General features: G+C 42.2%; 2 protein-coding genes across 2 annotated transcripts; both read left to right on the top strand.

The window, feature by feature from the left end:
• The first annotated feature begins 212 nt into the window (after positions 1-212).
• On the top strand, positions 213-3666 carry LOC142381395 (high choriolytic enzyme 1-like). The gene is made up of 8 exons (XM_075466919.1): positions 213-370; positions 651-681; positions 771-812; positions 1471-1608; positions 1715-1835; positions 2372-2550; positions 2803-2884; positions 3131-3666. Exons 1-8 carry the CDS (start codon positions 317-319, stop codon positions 3255-3257), a joined length of 774 nt encoding a protein of 257 aa, XP_075323034.1. The 5' UTR covers positions 213-316; the 3' UTR covers positions 3258-3666.
• Positions 3667-8788: 5122 nt separating this feature from the next.
• LOC142381379 (low choriolytic enzyme-like) lies at positions 8789-12164 on the top strand. Its single transcript, XM_075466918.1, has 8 exons — positions 8789-8994; positions 9080-9110; positions 9200-9250; positions 9559-9696; positions 9799-9919; positions 10328-10506; positions 10762-10843; positions 11647-12164. The coding sequence occupies exons 1-8, from the start codon at positions 8941-8943 to the stop codon at positions 11774-11776; spliced, it is 786 nt and encodes a 261-aa protein (XP_075323033.1). The 5' UTR covers positions 8789-8940; the 3' UTR covers positions 11777-12164.
• The last annotated feature ends 2785 nt before the right edge of the window (positions 12165-14949 follow it).

Below are 14949 nucleotides of genomic sequence, written 5' to 3'. Positions count from 1 at the left end.
GATTACAAAATAACGTCTGGCTCCTTGGAAGCAAAATATTAATAAATAAGAAGTGGCTAAAGACTTCCTCTATACAGTTCTGCAGTTTCCTTCTTTTAAAATTATTGCCACTTCGGTTTTTAAAACCAACCAATCAGAAACAAAGTATTGGAATGATGACAGACAGGAACAGACAACCTCAACCACAGGTTGAGCTGCTTATAAACAGAGTATCTGACCATCATCTGCATCCAGACTCAAACTACAACAGATAAACTTCTCAAAGTCATTAAAAATTTCTCTTCTTTTTATTAGGCAGCTGTGGAGGATTGCCATCATGTTCCCAGCTTTCCTCTTCCTCCTCATCCTCTCAGTGATGGATGTCTCTCTGGTAAGATGGACTCTGAACTCTGTGATTGTGATGGAGACTAAGTGCTTTCCTATGATTACTATGCAGTTCTCACAAAATCTGGTTGATACATGCGCATTGAAAAAACAAAACTTACAAGCTTGATAGAAATTTTAGCTTACTTACTTCAACAGTATGAGATTTAAGATTAGTTAAATGAAATATGTGGTCTTATCAGTTATTCAGTCGATAGTAAAAGAAACGTCTGCTAAAATACATTATTAAGCAGAATTGCTTTCATTAATCTTTTTTGCAATTGCAGAGCGCACCGACTGTCCATGAAGATCAAAGTGGTGAGTTGAATAGTAAAGGATGTCCACATGTCAGACATGCAACATGTGGATATTTTAAACCTTAATTATTTATTTCCTGTTTTCCTCAGATGAATCTATGGACTTCTCTGAAATCCTCCCAAGACCCAAAGGTGACATATGTAATACAATATTTTCACAAAATAAAGACAATTTTTCAAGATTTTCAAAGGAATACTACCAAACATCTGTCATGTGGCTTCTCTTTGCTTGATGTCAAATCTGCTATGTTTGACAAGATGTCTTAAAAGATGTGAAAAAGTTTATTCTTTTCACTGTTATCTTACATCTTATAGATTAGAAATCAAGTAACAAAAAAAAGTGGCAGACTAAATGAAGTTTGAAAAAAAGTGGTAGACATGTTTGTCATCTAAAAATTAAAGATGTATATATCTTTATAATTCGTGGTGTTGTGAAAATGTTCTTAATAAGAGAAGAACAACTAAGTTATCTTTTTATCTGTCTATCTATTTCTTGCAAGAAAGGTCTGTCAGTCATACAGAAAGCATAGCAGTCTGCAGAGCTAGAGACCAAGGGCTATAGCTACAAGGAGTCTTTATACAAATGGGCTAGACAACACAGTGTTGCTATAAGCCCGTTGCTTTGCTCGCACAGTGTTCTTAGTTGAGTCGAGACAATAATTGAAGGTCATGAAACTCTTTCATAAGAAACATGTAAAACTCTCCCATATAAAGAGCTAAGACAATGCATGTATTAATTTCCCATTACACTGGTTGGAATATTCATAGAAGTGCTTTTGTTGTGTGACAGAGACACCCATGCTGGAGGGAGACGTTGCTATACCGGATGCTTCAATCAGGAATGCAGACCCATGCACTGCCACAGGCTGCAAGTGGCCTAAAACCGGAGGCTACGTCTATGTACCCTATTTCATCGGCACTGAGTACAGTAAGCCGCCCTGACTTTGCCTTATATAAACCAGACAAGTCACCACTAGCTTTGCTTTATTAGTTATGGCTTTAGGCTTTTAAACAATTGTTAAACTTCTCTGTAGATTCGATGGAGCGCACCATCATCACTAATGCCCTGCAGGACATCAGCCAGCGTACCTGCATTCGCTTTACCCCTCGGAAATCGAGTGATCCTAATTACATCCATTTCTTCTCTGAAAATGGGTAAAAACACACACACCTGTGCTAAGATGAATATACACACAACTGAAACATCCTCACTGAACAAATAATGAATGTTTAAAGACCTTTTTAGTGGATGTAGTGAATGTATTTTTTGTAGTATTACTGCTCCTACATGAAATAAAGGATGTAGGTACTCTTGTCATCGTTTAGTTAAGCAGTGTGTTTGAATATTTGTGTTTCTCATACATTCTCATAACGAAAGTCAGATAAATGCAGCATCAACTTGATAAAGATACCTTTGTTTGGAAATACTTGTTTGGAATGTAGTAAAGAAGCAGTCTGTACAGGGATACAAATAATTTTCATCAGTTTTATTACCAGTTAGATACTAACTAGAAGCATTTTAGCCTTTATTAGCAGCTGCAGATGAATGACATGAGTTGTGTGATATTGCATCTTAAGCAGGAAACCCTTCTGTTTGACCAGCTAACTTCAAAATTCACCTAATTAACACAAGGAACTAAAAACGTTACCATCAACAATGCCTGCTCATTCTTTCACTGTGTGCATGTCAGGTGTTGGTCCTACATTGGTAAGCAATCTGGTGGACAGATGATCTCTCTGCAGAAAAGAGGTTGTTTGCACCACTCCACAGTGCAGCATGAGGTGTTTCACGCTTTGGGCTTCAACCACGAGCAGGTCCGCTCTGATAGAGACAGCTATGTATGGATCCTCACCCAGAACATTGAGCCAGGTCAGTTTACACAAAAAAGCTCTCTGTTTAGAGGTATTTCTATGAGTTATGAGGATAAAAGGAATACGTATAAGTATACAATCTGTACACAGAAGTGTGTACCAAAGTTTCAAAATAACTTTGAAATAGTGTATTTTAGCCACAAATATTCTGACAGCATGTTTTGGACTGTAGAGCTGTCTGCATTTGAACTGATGAGCCATCGTTCCAGAACTGTCACTGAAAACTTGTCTGTTCTTGATACCTGGACAGGACAAGAGGGAAATTTTTATATAAAGCAAACAAACAACTTGCAGACTCCCTACGACTTCAACTCGATCATGGAATACAGCAAGTGAGTTTTTGTGAAAGTATGCATGCATGTGAAAATAAACAATGGGTTGACACTCTTTTCTGATGTCCTAACTGCCTGGTGCTCCGTTATGTGTATGATAGGGAAGAAAGATAGGACCTGATATGAAATGTTGGTAGTATTATAGAAGGTATTCCACATCTGAGTCTGGAGGAGCAAGGAGGTCATAGAAACGAGTCATTCTGCAAAAGAAAAACTACACTAATGTTTTATTGTGTCTTTTTAAAGTGATGCCTTCTCCAAAAATGGGCAGCCAACCATCATTGCCAAGAGCAACCCTAACCTTCAATTCGGACATGCCACGAAAATGAGCAGTAATGACATCCTCCGTGTCAACAGGCTTTACGAATGCTAGAAAGAAACACCCTGCATTATCTCAACAGAATTAAGTAATACTGTTGATGAGAACATAATAAATAGGCTGCTTCATGCTTCTCATTGTATTTCATGATTATTTTAACCTGCACTCTGTGGCATAAAGTGTTGGCCTCCAGATACCACAGGTGCAGGGAAACCTGCTGGATGACGATTGTATTCCATCTCTTTCTGTTGAGGCCAAACTCGTCCCGGTAACCATCAGTGAGGATATGTAAGCCATCAAACTGTTGTAATCTGATTGAATGCATTTGCCTGCTTCTCCTGTGCTTTTATTTGGGGATGACTGATGAGCTTGTTGTTCAACATCCTGTCACCCTGAAGCAATTGTAGTCTGGCACAAAAATATTGCATGAAAAAAAAGTCTGAATAAATCTAAAAGCAAAATGTTTCTGTTGTCATGTTGCGCTGTGAACATTGTCTGTCATATTGTATATGAACCAGAAGCTTCCTCTGAAATGAAGGAAACAGCTGTGGATGAAAAGGAGGTATTGATGCATTGGACATGAATTATTTAGTCTTTCATGACAGCCCTGTATAATTTTTTCAAGTTGAAAGTACAAAAAGATAACTAACCAATCTTCCAAAAGTAAAATTTCCATTTAGCCAGATTGCTCCAATAACCTTATACTCAGAATATAATGTGAATTATAGCAGAAAGAAAAACATTAGACATATTTTTCATGTACATATATGTCCCAGCTATATCAGTTGTATGCAAGCAGATGATAAACAGAGCTAGAAAGTTCTGAAAATAGGTTAACATCCTTATTTTTCTGTTAATAAATAATGTCAACCTCAGTGTAAATGTGAAAATTGATTATTTTAATGGACACGTAAAAATAGTTATTTAATGGGAAAATGTTGCATTTATCTCTTCAGTGAGTTTTTGAGTGTGAATGTAAAACAGGAAAATGCGGTGCTGGAGCAAAACGTATTGTACCTTATCATCAATATGAAAACATGGCTCTGAGAGTAAATGTTCTGCTTTCATTAACTCAATTAAATATGATTGGTGTATAAAAAAAAATAGAGGCAGTTCTCACAGTGAAAACCAATGCATGAATATGCTGAGTCAGCTGCATTTCTACAAGTAATAGAAAGGTGCTCACTTCGTTTAAGCTACAAGTAACAAAAAGTTGGCCATCTGTGGAGATCATGAGAAATTAATTTAGATGTCAATATTTCAGTACTCAGCAGATGAATTTTGCTGAACTACGTTCGTGGAAGCCCAGCGGCAATGATTCGGGACGTTTTCCGGTTAGCCCTCCCGTCTCACAAAAATAAAACTTAGGTTCGGAGGCTGGAAATTTCTTTTTCTATCCACGATGGCCTGTCACTGTCCGTGCTCCATCCCGGGAGATTGCTCGAGGGATCCCACTTCTTACACCAAACTGTCGTGGAAGTGTTTTTCCCTTCCTGTTGCCTCTGATGAGAAATGAAATAGAGACTTATCTTTTTTTGCTAAGATTTTATTTTCTCTGCCAAAGAAAAGGTCAGTGCAAATGACTTTGATGGGCAAGTTTGACAGATTGTCAGGGAGGGTGGGTGCGAGGCGTAGAAGGACACGGAGGCAGACTTAAAAAAGTAAACTGATTTATTATTTCAAAAAACAAAGTTAACACAAAGCGCGGCTGAGCCGGATGACGAAAACGAGACTGTGAAAACAAAACATGACTGACAAAAAAACAAAAGACTTACTACTTAGCTTGGTTTGGCATGAAGATGTGGCGTGAAGGTGAGAGGATCGGACAGGGTGCATGGGAAAACGTGGAAACTAAATACTGAGGAGGGTGATTGGTGAGTGAGTGCAGCTGATGGGAAAACACAGGTGAGGGAAGTGAAGCTGGTGGCAGGGCAGGAGAAAGACTGAGGTGGCATAGTATGGCAAAAACTAAAAACAAGACCTGAACCGAAAACTTAACAAAACTAGGACCTAAAAACTGAACTAAAAACTAAAACATGGTAAAATTAAGAACTTAAACAGAAACTAAAAACGTGGCAAAAACCCACAGACATGACACGGATAAAATAAATGAATGATGCACTTAAACACAAGGACCATGAAATAATTCATTTAATAGTTATGTATTATGTTTTTTACATTAAATCTATCAGCATTTTAATTAATGACACATTTAAATAATGAAATGATGTAATTAATGATGTATTTATTTATTTAACTTTGGCACTTTTACTCCTCCATAACATCAAAGCTAACAATAAGCTATGTAGAAGGAAAACTACTGGTCAGGCTCTGTCAGAGGTGCCAGTGTAGAAACAGAGTGTAGAAATAGAGAGAAGTACAGGATGGGAGATGCTCTCTGAAGAGCTGGGTCTTCAAGAGTTTCTTGAAGGTGGACAGGGACGCCAATGTTCTGGTAGCGCTCTGTAAGTCATTCCACCATCGTGTAACGACACATGAAAAGAGTCTGGATTTTCTTAAGCGTGGCGTAGGCTACGCTTAAGACAATCCTTTGACGACCAGAGTGATTGAGTCGAGAGATAATTAATTATCATCACTATCATCATCATTGTTTTACAAAACTAAAACAAAATTAACTGTTTTTGCAAAAACATATTCAAAAGATGATCATTTGGGTGTTCCTTTTAAATGTAACAATCATGACGAGTTTAATTCGATCTTTAATTTATTCAATATGTCTAAAAAAGTAGATAAGAAAACAAAAGAGTGTTGCAGGGTCAACTTGTGGTTTTTCTTATCGTTTCCTTTTTTTTTTTTTCCCTTGTCCTGTCCAGCATTATGGCAGCATAATTGTAATCTGAATACCGTTTATGCTAAACACATTTGCTATACCAAGGGAAGTTTTATGAATGTAAAGCTCCCCTTGACGCCCATCAACTCCTCATTTTTATTTATTTATTTTTGTAACAATATTTAACATGATATGATAATAGTGCCGAACCGGACCGGGGGACAGAGAGAGAGGGAAAGCGAAGAAGAGAAAAAAAGAACAGAAACATGAAGAGACAAACATAAAAAACAATGAAAAATCCGGCAACCAGCTGCTACACCTGTAAAAACAAAACTGAAGACGATTCACGGCTTTTGTGGGGAATCCAACCTTAGAAGCACCGGGAGCACCTGTAAGCAGACAAGCAGAGAACAAACACACAAACAAAAAAAACACAAGCAGCAGCAATCTCATAATACACAGGTGACCTCAAACCACAGGACAGTACAACAACTGCTTAGTGAGCATGCTGCTGGGCTGATGAATGTGTGTGTGTGAGTGTGTGTGAGAGTGTGAGTGTGTGTGTGTGTGCATGAACATGCAATACACATAGATGGTCCCACATAATAAGCATGCTTAAATATCAGTGTATAGTGTCACAATCCCCCCCCCCCCCCCCCCCCCCCCAGCAATCAGAAGCAGGCCGAGAGGGCCCCCAGACCCAGGCCACCAACAGCCCACAAAGAGCACAGAACCCGGGAAGCCCACCATAGGGACAACCACGCATCCCCCCAGAAGACAGCAGAGGAAGCTCCCGGACAGAGCCCCCACAAGCATCGGGCAGAGCCCCCCCGGCGACCAGAGGCGGCAGCCTACCAGCCCCGCCAGGCCCCTGCCACCCAGACATGGGCCGCGTGCCGGAACCGGCCCCCGCGAGCCCGAGCGCCCCGCCCAACACCCGAGAGGGCCAGGCACCCCAGACAGCCAACCGCAGTGGGCAAGCACCCCGGGAGTCAAGACGTGCCCACAGGTGGGTGAGGCCGCGAGCAGCGGGGAGAAGCAACGCCACCCCCCCCATCAGGAACAGCACAAGCAGGCCAGAGGACAGCAGGACCCAGACCCAGTCACCCCATAAATCATATAAGAGAAAAAAATAATAATAATAAAATAAATAAATAAATAAATAAATAAATAATAATAAAATAAATAAATAAATACATACATACATAAAGAAAAAAAGAAAAAAAACACACCCACAAACACTTGCACAGCACATGCATCCATCCCCCACCTCCGCTGGAGTGTGGCGCAGCGGGCACATCGTGGATTGTGGAACTGGGAGCGTGGCCCTCCAGGCAGCCTACATACCCAAAGAGCCCCGCCCACCAGATACCACTCAGTGCTTGGCAACCCAAAGGCACCCACCCCACCCCAGATGGCCCCTACAAATAAAGAACAAAACAAAACAAAACAAAACAAAACAAAACAAAACAAAACAAAACAAAACAAAACAAACGGAAAAAAAACACAACACAACAAACAAAAACAAATAAACAACAAACAAACCACACAATCACTCCAGTCATAACAGCCCGGGCCTGAGAACCACCATCACCCAGGCCCACCCAAGCCGCCCCCAACAGGGGAGAAGCACCGCCACACCCCACCCTAACAAAGAACAGCCTGCAGGCACATGACCGCACCGACCCACCTTCAAGGCGGCGTGCCCAGGGCAACCAGACCCCCCCGGGCACAGGCAGCGCCCAGACACCAGGGCCCAGGCCCAGCACTACACCCCACGCCAGAGCGGCGTGGCCACCCGACCCAGAGCCAGCGACCACCCTCCCATGCCCACCAAGAGACCACGCCCAACACCGCAAGACAGCTCCACCCACAAGTCCCCCAAACTGCCAACCAGGCCAGACACACAGTCCCCCCAGCAATGATCAACCCGGCCCCCACGACTCGAGAGACCACCAGAAACCCCAAGCCACACAGCCCCCCCCCCAGCACACAACCGACCGCCCAGAGCGGCGGGACACCAACACACCGCTGATAAAGCTAATCAGTGGGGACCAGAGAGAATGAAATTCAGCCAGTTGATCTTTTGAGGAGGCAAACATTGTTTCCATGCTAATATAATCTAAAAGAAAATTTCTAAACTGGTTAATACACAGATTCCTCTTTGCTTTCCAGTTCATGAGAATAGTTTTCTTTGCGATACATAGCACTGTGAGGACCATGTGTGCGGAGTTAATTTCCATGTTGATGTTGTCCAAGTCACCCAGTATGCACAGTGTGGGGCATGCAGGAATACTACACTTTAGCCATGTTGATAGGTCCTCACAGACCTCAAGCCAAAACTTCTGGACAGGCGCACAAAACCATAAAGCGTGTGCATAATTATCAGGTGTGTTATCTGTGCAATGTGTGCAGATATTTGAGTGTGTTAGATCCATCCTGAACATCTTTTGTCCTGTATAATGTGTTCTGTAAAGGATTTTGTATTGTATGAGCTGGAAATTAGGATTTCGAGTCATTCTGAAGGTGTTCAAACATATTCGTTTCCTTTTTTCATGTTTCTATCTGGTGTCGTGCATCTGTATCCGTCAAACTGAAAACTAAAAAAGAGCTATAGCTGAAGACATCGAGACAAAGCAAAATGTGAATAAATGAGGATTCACTTAAGACTATTGCACAGTTTTAACATTTTCTTCCTTTGAAAAATATTGCTTCCTCATTTTTTCAGCTCAACCAATCAGAAACAAAGTATTGGAATGATGACAGACTGGAACAGACAACCTCAACCACAGATTGAGCTGCTTATAAGCAGAGAGGAGCTGAGCATCAGCTGCATCCAGACTCAAACTACAACAGATAAACTTCTCAAAGTCATTAATAATTTCTCTTCTTTTTATTAGGCTTCTCTCCTTCAACACTTGTGTTCAGCTGCGGAGGATTGCCATCATGTTCCCAGCTTTCCTCTTCCTCCTCATCCTCTCAGTGATGGATGTCTCCCTGGTAAGATGGACTCTATGATTGTGCTGTCCTGTGATTACTATTCATATAAAAATATATACATTTCCTTTTTGTTTTGCAATTGCAGAGCGCACCGACTGTCTATGAAGATCAAAGTGGTGAGTTGAATAGTAATGGATGTCCACATGTCAGACATGCAACATGTGGATATTTTAAATCTTAATTATTTATTTCCTGTTTTCCTCAGATGAATCTATGGACTTCTCTGAACTCATTCCAAGACCCAAAGTTGACATACGTAAGACACAAGCTTCAAATTATAAATATACTGGGTTGACTGAAAAAAAATTTCTAAGGAATATTGCCAAACATCTGCCACATGGCTTCTCTCTGCTTCAAGATGTCTTAAAAGATGTGAAAAAGTGTGTTCTCTTCACTGTTACCTTACATCTTATAGATTAGAAATCAAGTAACAAGAAAACAGTGGCAGACTAAATGAAGTTGGAAAAAAAATGAAGACGTTTGACATGTTTGTCATCTATAAATTAGAGATGTATATATCTTTGATATTCATAGAAGTACTTTAGTGTTTGTGTTGTGTGACAGGGACACCCATGCTGGAGGGAGACATTGCTATACCGGATACTTTAAGCAGGAATGCAGACCCATGCACTGCCACAGGCTGCAAGTGGCCTAAAACTGGAGGCTACGTCGACGTACCCTACTACATTGCCCCTAACTACAGTAAGCAGCCCTGACTTTGACTTACATGAGCCAGACAAGTCATTCAAGTAAGATCTATGGGACTTTTAAACAGTTGTTCAAACAAATCAAACCTCTTTTCAGCTTCGATGGAGCGCGACGTCATCATTAAAGGCCTACAGAGCTTCAGCCAGTCCACCTGCATTCGCCTCATCCCTTGGAGTTCGAATCATCGTGATTACCTCTACATTAGCTCTCAAACTGGGTAAAAACACACACACAAACACACACACACACCTGTGCTAAAATGAAAAGAGTGGTCAGATGATTAATGCTTAATCAATTTTTATCTTTTTATCTTTTCTGTTTCAATTTTTATTGAGTTTAGAAATGTGTTTGACTTTCAGTGCGTATCATATTCTCATGACTAAAACCTTCAAACCTGATAAATTTACCTTTGTATGGAATAAATGTATTAAAGAAGTAGTCTGCACAGGGATAAAAAGGTTTATTACAAGTTAGATACTAACTACAAGCATTTTAGCCTTTATTAGCAACTGCAGAAGAATGACACGAGTTGTGTGGTATTGCATCTTAAGCAGGAAACCCTTCACAAACAACACAAGAAACTATAAACATTATATCAAACAACTCTTTTTCTCGCTGTTGTTAGGTGTTGGTCTTACTTGGGTCGTCAAAGTGGAGGACAGCACATCTCCTTGCAGAAAAATGGCTGTGTGCACCACTCCACGGTGCAGCATGAAGTTCTTCACGCTCTGGGCTTCAACCACGAGCAGGTCCGCTCCGATAGAGACGAATATGTTCGGATCCTCACAGAGAACATTGAGGAAGGTCAGTTCACGCACAAACGTTTAGTTTCAGTGTTCCGTCTGTATAAGTTGTAGGTCTATGGATTTCAAGACTGAATACACGATTATGGTATATTTTGAAGTATTTGTACAGCCTGTGCTCAGTTGTGTTTTACCCAAAGTTTCAGAATGACTTTGTGATAGTGTATTTGAGTTATGAAAGTCAAACAATGTTCTGACAGCATTACACTTTCAAAAGTTGTCACTGAATATTTTGTCTGTTGTGACACCTGGACAGGAAAAGCATTCGCTTTTGAAAAAAAGCCGACAAACAACCTGAAGACTCCCTATGACTTCGACTCTGTCATGCAATACCACAAGTAAGTAGTTGAGCTCGTACATACATGCACACGGTCCTGCCTGGTGCTCTGTGATGTCTATTGTAGTTTTTAGGAGATTTTGCCTGACATGGTTATTTTGTTCTGATACTGGTGGGGATGGGTTTTCCACATTTGAGTCTTAAAGGTAGGGTAGGAGAACCTGGATTTTGAGTCCAGCGAAGCTGCATTTTGAAAATTCACAGGTAAAAAGTCCCAAACCTTTTCTTCACTTTCTCCCCGAAGGCACGCCTCTAGAGTACATGAACGCGCACGAGCACGAATGTGCACGAGCGCTGTTCTGACAGCAAGCATCGATCGTTGCCGTATTTAGTATTTAGTATATGATAACTATACGTTTAATAATGCAAGGTGCTAGCCAAGCTGGCTCTAGTTTAGCTTCCTGCCAAGCTTCTGGACGCGTAATTCGTTCACGGAGCAGGGTACGCGCACAGGGGGAAGGAGGGGGAGGGGGAGGGAGGAGCAGATTGCAGTTTGATAGACGGCATCAGTATCCAATCATTGTGAACGGTCCGTTCACAATGATTGGATACTGTTTTTCCTAGATTGTACGTTCTAGAGGCCACTAAAACTTTTCATATTTGTGTCAAAACTTTTAATTAATTGGTTGCAATGGGGGTGTGAAGAGTATTTCAAGCAATATGTAAAAAAATGTTCCAGAAAAAGATCCCCTACCCAACCTTTAAAGGGCGAAGAGGTCACAGAAACTCTTTCATTCAGTCATTCTGCAAAATAAAAACCACAATAAATTGGTTGTCGTCATTTTTAATTGTGTCTGTCCAAAGGTATGCCTTCACCAAAAATGGGAAGCCAACCATCCTTGCCAAGTGCGACCCTAACCTTGACTTCGGACACGCCAAGAAAATGAGCAAGAATGACATCCTCCGCATCAACAGGCTTTACGAATGCAATTAGAAAGAAACACCCCGCAATATCTCAACGGAATAGAGTTATACTGTTGATGAGAACATAATAGTTAGGCTGCTTCATGCTTCTCTTATGGCAAAAAGGGGTCAGCTTCAGGAAATCTGCTGGATTGTATTCCATCTCTTTGGGTTGAGGTCAAACTTGTACTGGTAACTATTAGTAAGGATTTCTAAGCCACCCAGCTGCTGTAATCTGTAATCTGCTTTTCATTTAGCTTTGATTTGAGGGTGACTGATGAAGTTGTCGTCTTGTCGCCCTCGAGAAAGAATTAACCTTGCTTGAAAAAAGAAATAAATCAGAAGGCAAAATGTTTCTCCTGTCATGCTGCTCTGTGAACATTGTTCTTGTTCTAACAATAAATGTATTAAAGAAGCAACACGTTGGACATGAATTATTTAATATCATCAGTGGAATGATAACTGAAAAGATGAATAATTCAACTCTTTCATGTAGACTGCACTGGGTTAAAAACAATAATTCACACTTTTCAAATTAGCAGGCTGCTTTCCTTAATGCCAAATATGTCTTAGGTTACAGCGTCGTAATTCAATTTTACATTCATTCGTCCCAAACACATTGGGCCTCATTCTCAAACAGTTCTTGAGAATTTCTCTTAAATCCTTCTTATGCACTTTTTAAGAAGATTGTAGCATGGGCACTGCCTTGCGCCCCGGGGGGTGCCCTGCCTGTGTCCGGGGGGGTCTGGTTGCCCTGGGCACGCCGCCGTGAAGGTGGGTCGGTGCGGGTCCTGGTGTCGGGCTGGTTGCTCTGGGGTCTCTGATGTGCTTGCAGGCTGTTCTTTGTTAGGGTGGGGTGGGGTGGCGTGCGGTGGGGTGTGGCGGTGCTTCTCCCCTGTTGGGGGCGGCTTGGGTGGGCCTGGGTGATGGTGGGTCTCAGGCCCAGGCTGTTATGACTGGAGTGATTGTGTGGTTTGTTTGTTATTTATTTGTTTTTGTTTGTTGTGTTCTGTTTTGTTTGTTTTGTTTTGTTCTTTTCTTTATTTGTAGGGGCCATCTGGGGTGGAGTGGGTGGGTGCCTTCGGGTTGCCAAGTGGCTCCCCGAATACGCTGCGGGCCCCGGACCTGGTGAACATCGAGCCCTCCTGCTCTGTGGCGGATCCCAGGAAACAGGGGTGCCTGTTGCAGCCATTCCTTGGCTGCCCTCTCCGGGGGAGCCTCTCTCCCCCGGTCTTCTAGATCCCCATACCCCTCTCCCTTCTGGCTCCTGTACACAGCACACATTCACACACGTAGGGTTTGAGGGCGGGTGTGTTCTGTGGGGGGCAGCGGATGGGTCCACGAAGGTGGTCCCCTTTGCTGCACTCTGCAGCCCCCCGCCCTTGTTTTAATTACACCTTAGACATTACTAATCATGAGACACACACACACACACACACATTAGGTTTTGGGGGGCGATAGCACTGAGTGGTATCTGGTGGGCGGGGCTCTTTGGGTATGTAGGCTGCCCGGAGGTCCACGGTCCCAGTTCCACAAGGTTGCTTGCCCCTCAATTTTAAATGCTCACTATTAGGAAATATCAAAGAGCCGGAGGGGGGGAGGGGAGGGGTCTTCCCGCACCCCTGTTGCCTGGTTGCTGCCTGGGGCGGGGGGGCCAGGAGGAGGAGTTGTCTGGTTTGGGGTCTGTGGTGGCTGGGGGGCTGCTGGCCCCTGGATGTGCCCGCTACGCAACTCTCCAGCGGAGGTGGGGGATGGATGCATGTGCTGTGCAAGTGTAGGTGGATGTGTTTTTTTTTTTTTCTTTATGTATGTATGTATTCATTTATTTATTTATTTTATTTTTATTATTATTATTATTATTATTAATTAATTTATTTTTTCTCTTATATGATTTATGGGGTGACTGGGTCTGGGTCCTGCTGTCCTCTGGCCTGCTTGTGCTGTTCCTGATGGGGGGGTGGCGTTGCTTCTCCCCGCTGCTCGCGGCCTCACCCACCTGTGGGCACGTCTTGACTCCCGGGGTGCTTGCCCACTGCGGTTGGCTGTCTGGGGTGCCTGGCCCTCTCGGGTGTTGGGCGGGGCCCCTGCCGGGGGGTTTTGGTGGCGCTCGGGCTCGCGGGGGCCGGTTCCGGCGCGCGGGCCATGCTGGGGGGGGGGGATTGTGACACTATACACTGATATTTAAGCATGGTTATTATGTGGGACCATCTATGTGTATTGCATGTTCATGCACACACACACACACACACACACACACACACACACACACATTCATTAGCCCAGTAGCATGCTCACTATGCTCACTAAGCAGTTGTTGTACTGTCCTGTGGTTTAAGGTCACCTGTGTATTATATGAGATTGCTGCTGCTTGTGTTCTTTTTTTTGTGTGTGTGTTTGTTCTCTGCTTGTCTGCTTACAGGTGTTCCTGGTGCTTCTAAGGTTGGATTCCCCACAAAAGCCGTGAATCGTCTTCAGTTTTGTTTTTACAGGTGTAGCAGCTGGTTGTCGGATTTTTCATTGTTTTTTATGTTTGTCTCTTCATGTTTCTGTTCTTTTTTTCTCTCCTTCGCTTTCCCTCTCTCTCTGTCCCCCGGTCCGGTTCGGCACTATTATCATATCATGTTAAATATTGTTACAAAAATAAATAAATAAAAATGAGGAGTTGATGGGCGTCAAGGGGAGCTTTACATTCATAAAACTTCCCTTGGTATAGCAAATGTGTTTAGCATAAACGGTATTCAGATTACAATTATGCTGCCATAATGCTGGACAGGACAAGGGAAACGGAAAAGATTGTAGCATTCACCAATGTTTTCTCATCAATTTGTTCTTTGCTAAGAACTTATCAGATTTTTTAAATAACTTTTGGTAATTTACAAATATTTTTTTTATTCTAAAATGAATAACATTAAGTGAATTCATCAACTAGTGGCCTTTCTTCATCCCAGGTCTGCTCACAAAATTGAATATTTACTGTTGCTGCAAAATATTGCAGATCACGCCCTACAGAAGGAACAAATCTTCAAGACTATGCAGACTTTTTTGCAGGGAGTGCTGAGTAACTTTTTGGACTTTTTAGGCTACCAAGAGCTGTTCTCATGGACCTTAGCAATCGTTTGGAGCAAGGGAGTAACTTTTATTTTGACATTGGTGGGGACACAAAAGTGCTTTTTTTTTTTTGCATTACCAATCATAAGTTAATGG

The sequence above is a fragment of the Odontesthes bonariensis genome, chromosome 1 (genome assembly GCF_027942865.1).
Source record: "Odontesthes bonariensis isolate fOdoBon6 chromosome 1, fOdoBon6.hap1, whole genome shotgun sequence".
Lineage (NCBI taxonomy): Eukaryota > Metazoa > Chordata > Actinopteri > Atheriniformes > Atherinopsidae > Odontesthes > Odontesthes bonariensis.
This window is presented reverse-complemented; position numbering and strand designations above follow the sequence as displayed.

Bases quoted from the DNA above. Each gene is read 5' to 3' on its own strand.
- LOC142381379 (XM_075466918.1), top strand. From the start codon at position 8,941: ATGTTCCCAGCTTTCCTCTTCCTCCTCATCCTCTCAGTGATGGATGTC. The intron at 9,251-9,558 runs GTAAGACACAAG...GTTGTGTGACAG, and splicing joins AAGACCCAAAGTTGACATAC to GGACACCCATGCTGGAGGGA. The intron at 10,507-10,761 runs GTCAGTTCACGC...ACACCTGGACAG, and splicing joins CACAGAGAACATTGAGGAAG to GAAAAGCATTCGCTTTTGAA.
- LOC142381395 (XM_075466919.1), top strand. From the start codon at position 317: ATGTTCCCAGCTTTCCTCTTCCTCCTCATCCTCTCAGTGATGGATGTC. The intron at 682-770 runs GTGAGTTGAATA...TGTTTTCCTCAG, and splicing joins TGTCCATGAAGATCAAAGTG to ATGAATCTATGGACTTCTCT. The intron at 2,885-3,130 runs GTGAGTTTTTGT...GTCTTTTTAAAG, and splicing joins TCGATCATGGAATACAGCAA to TGATGCCTTCTCCAAAAATG.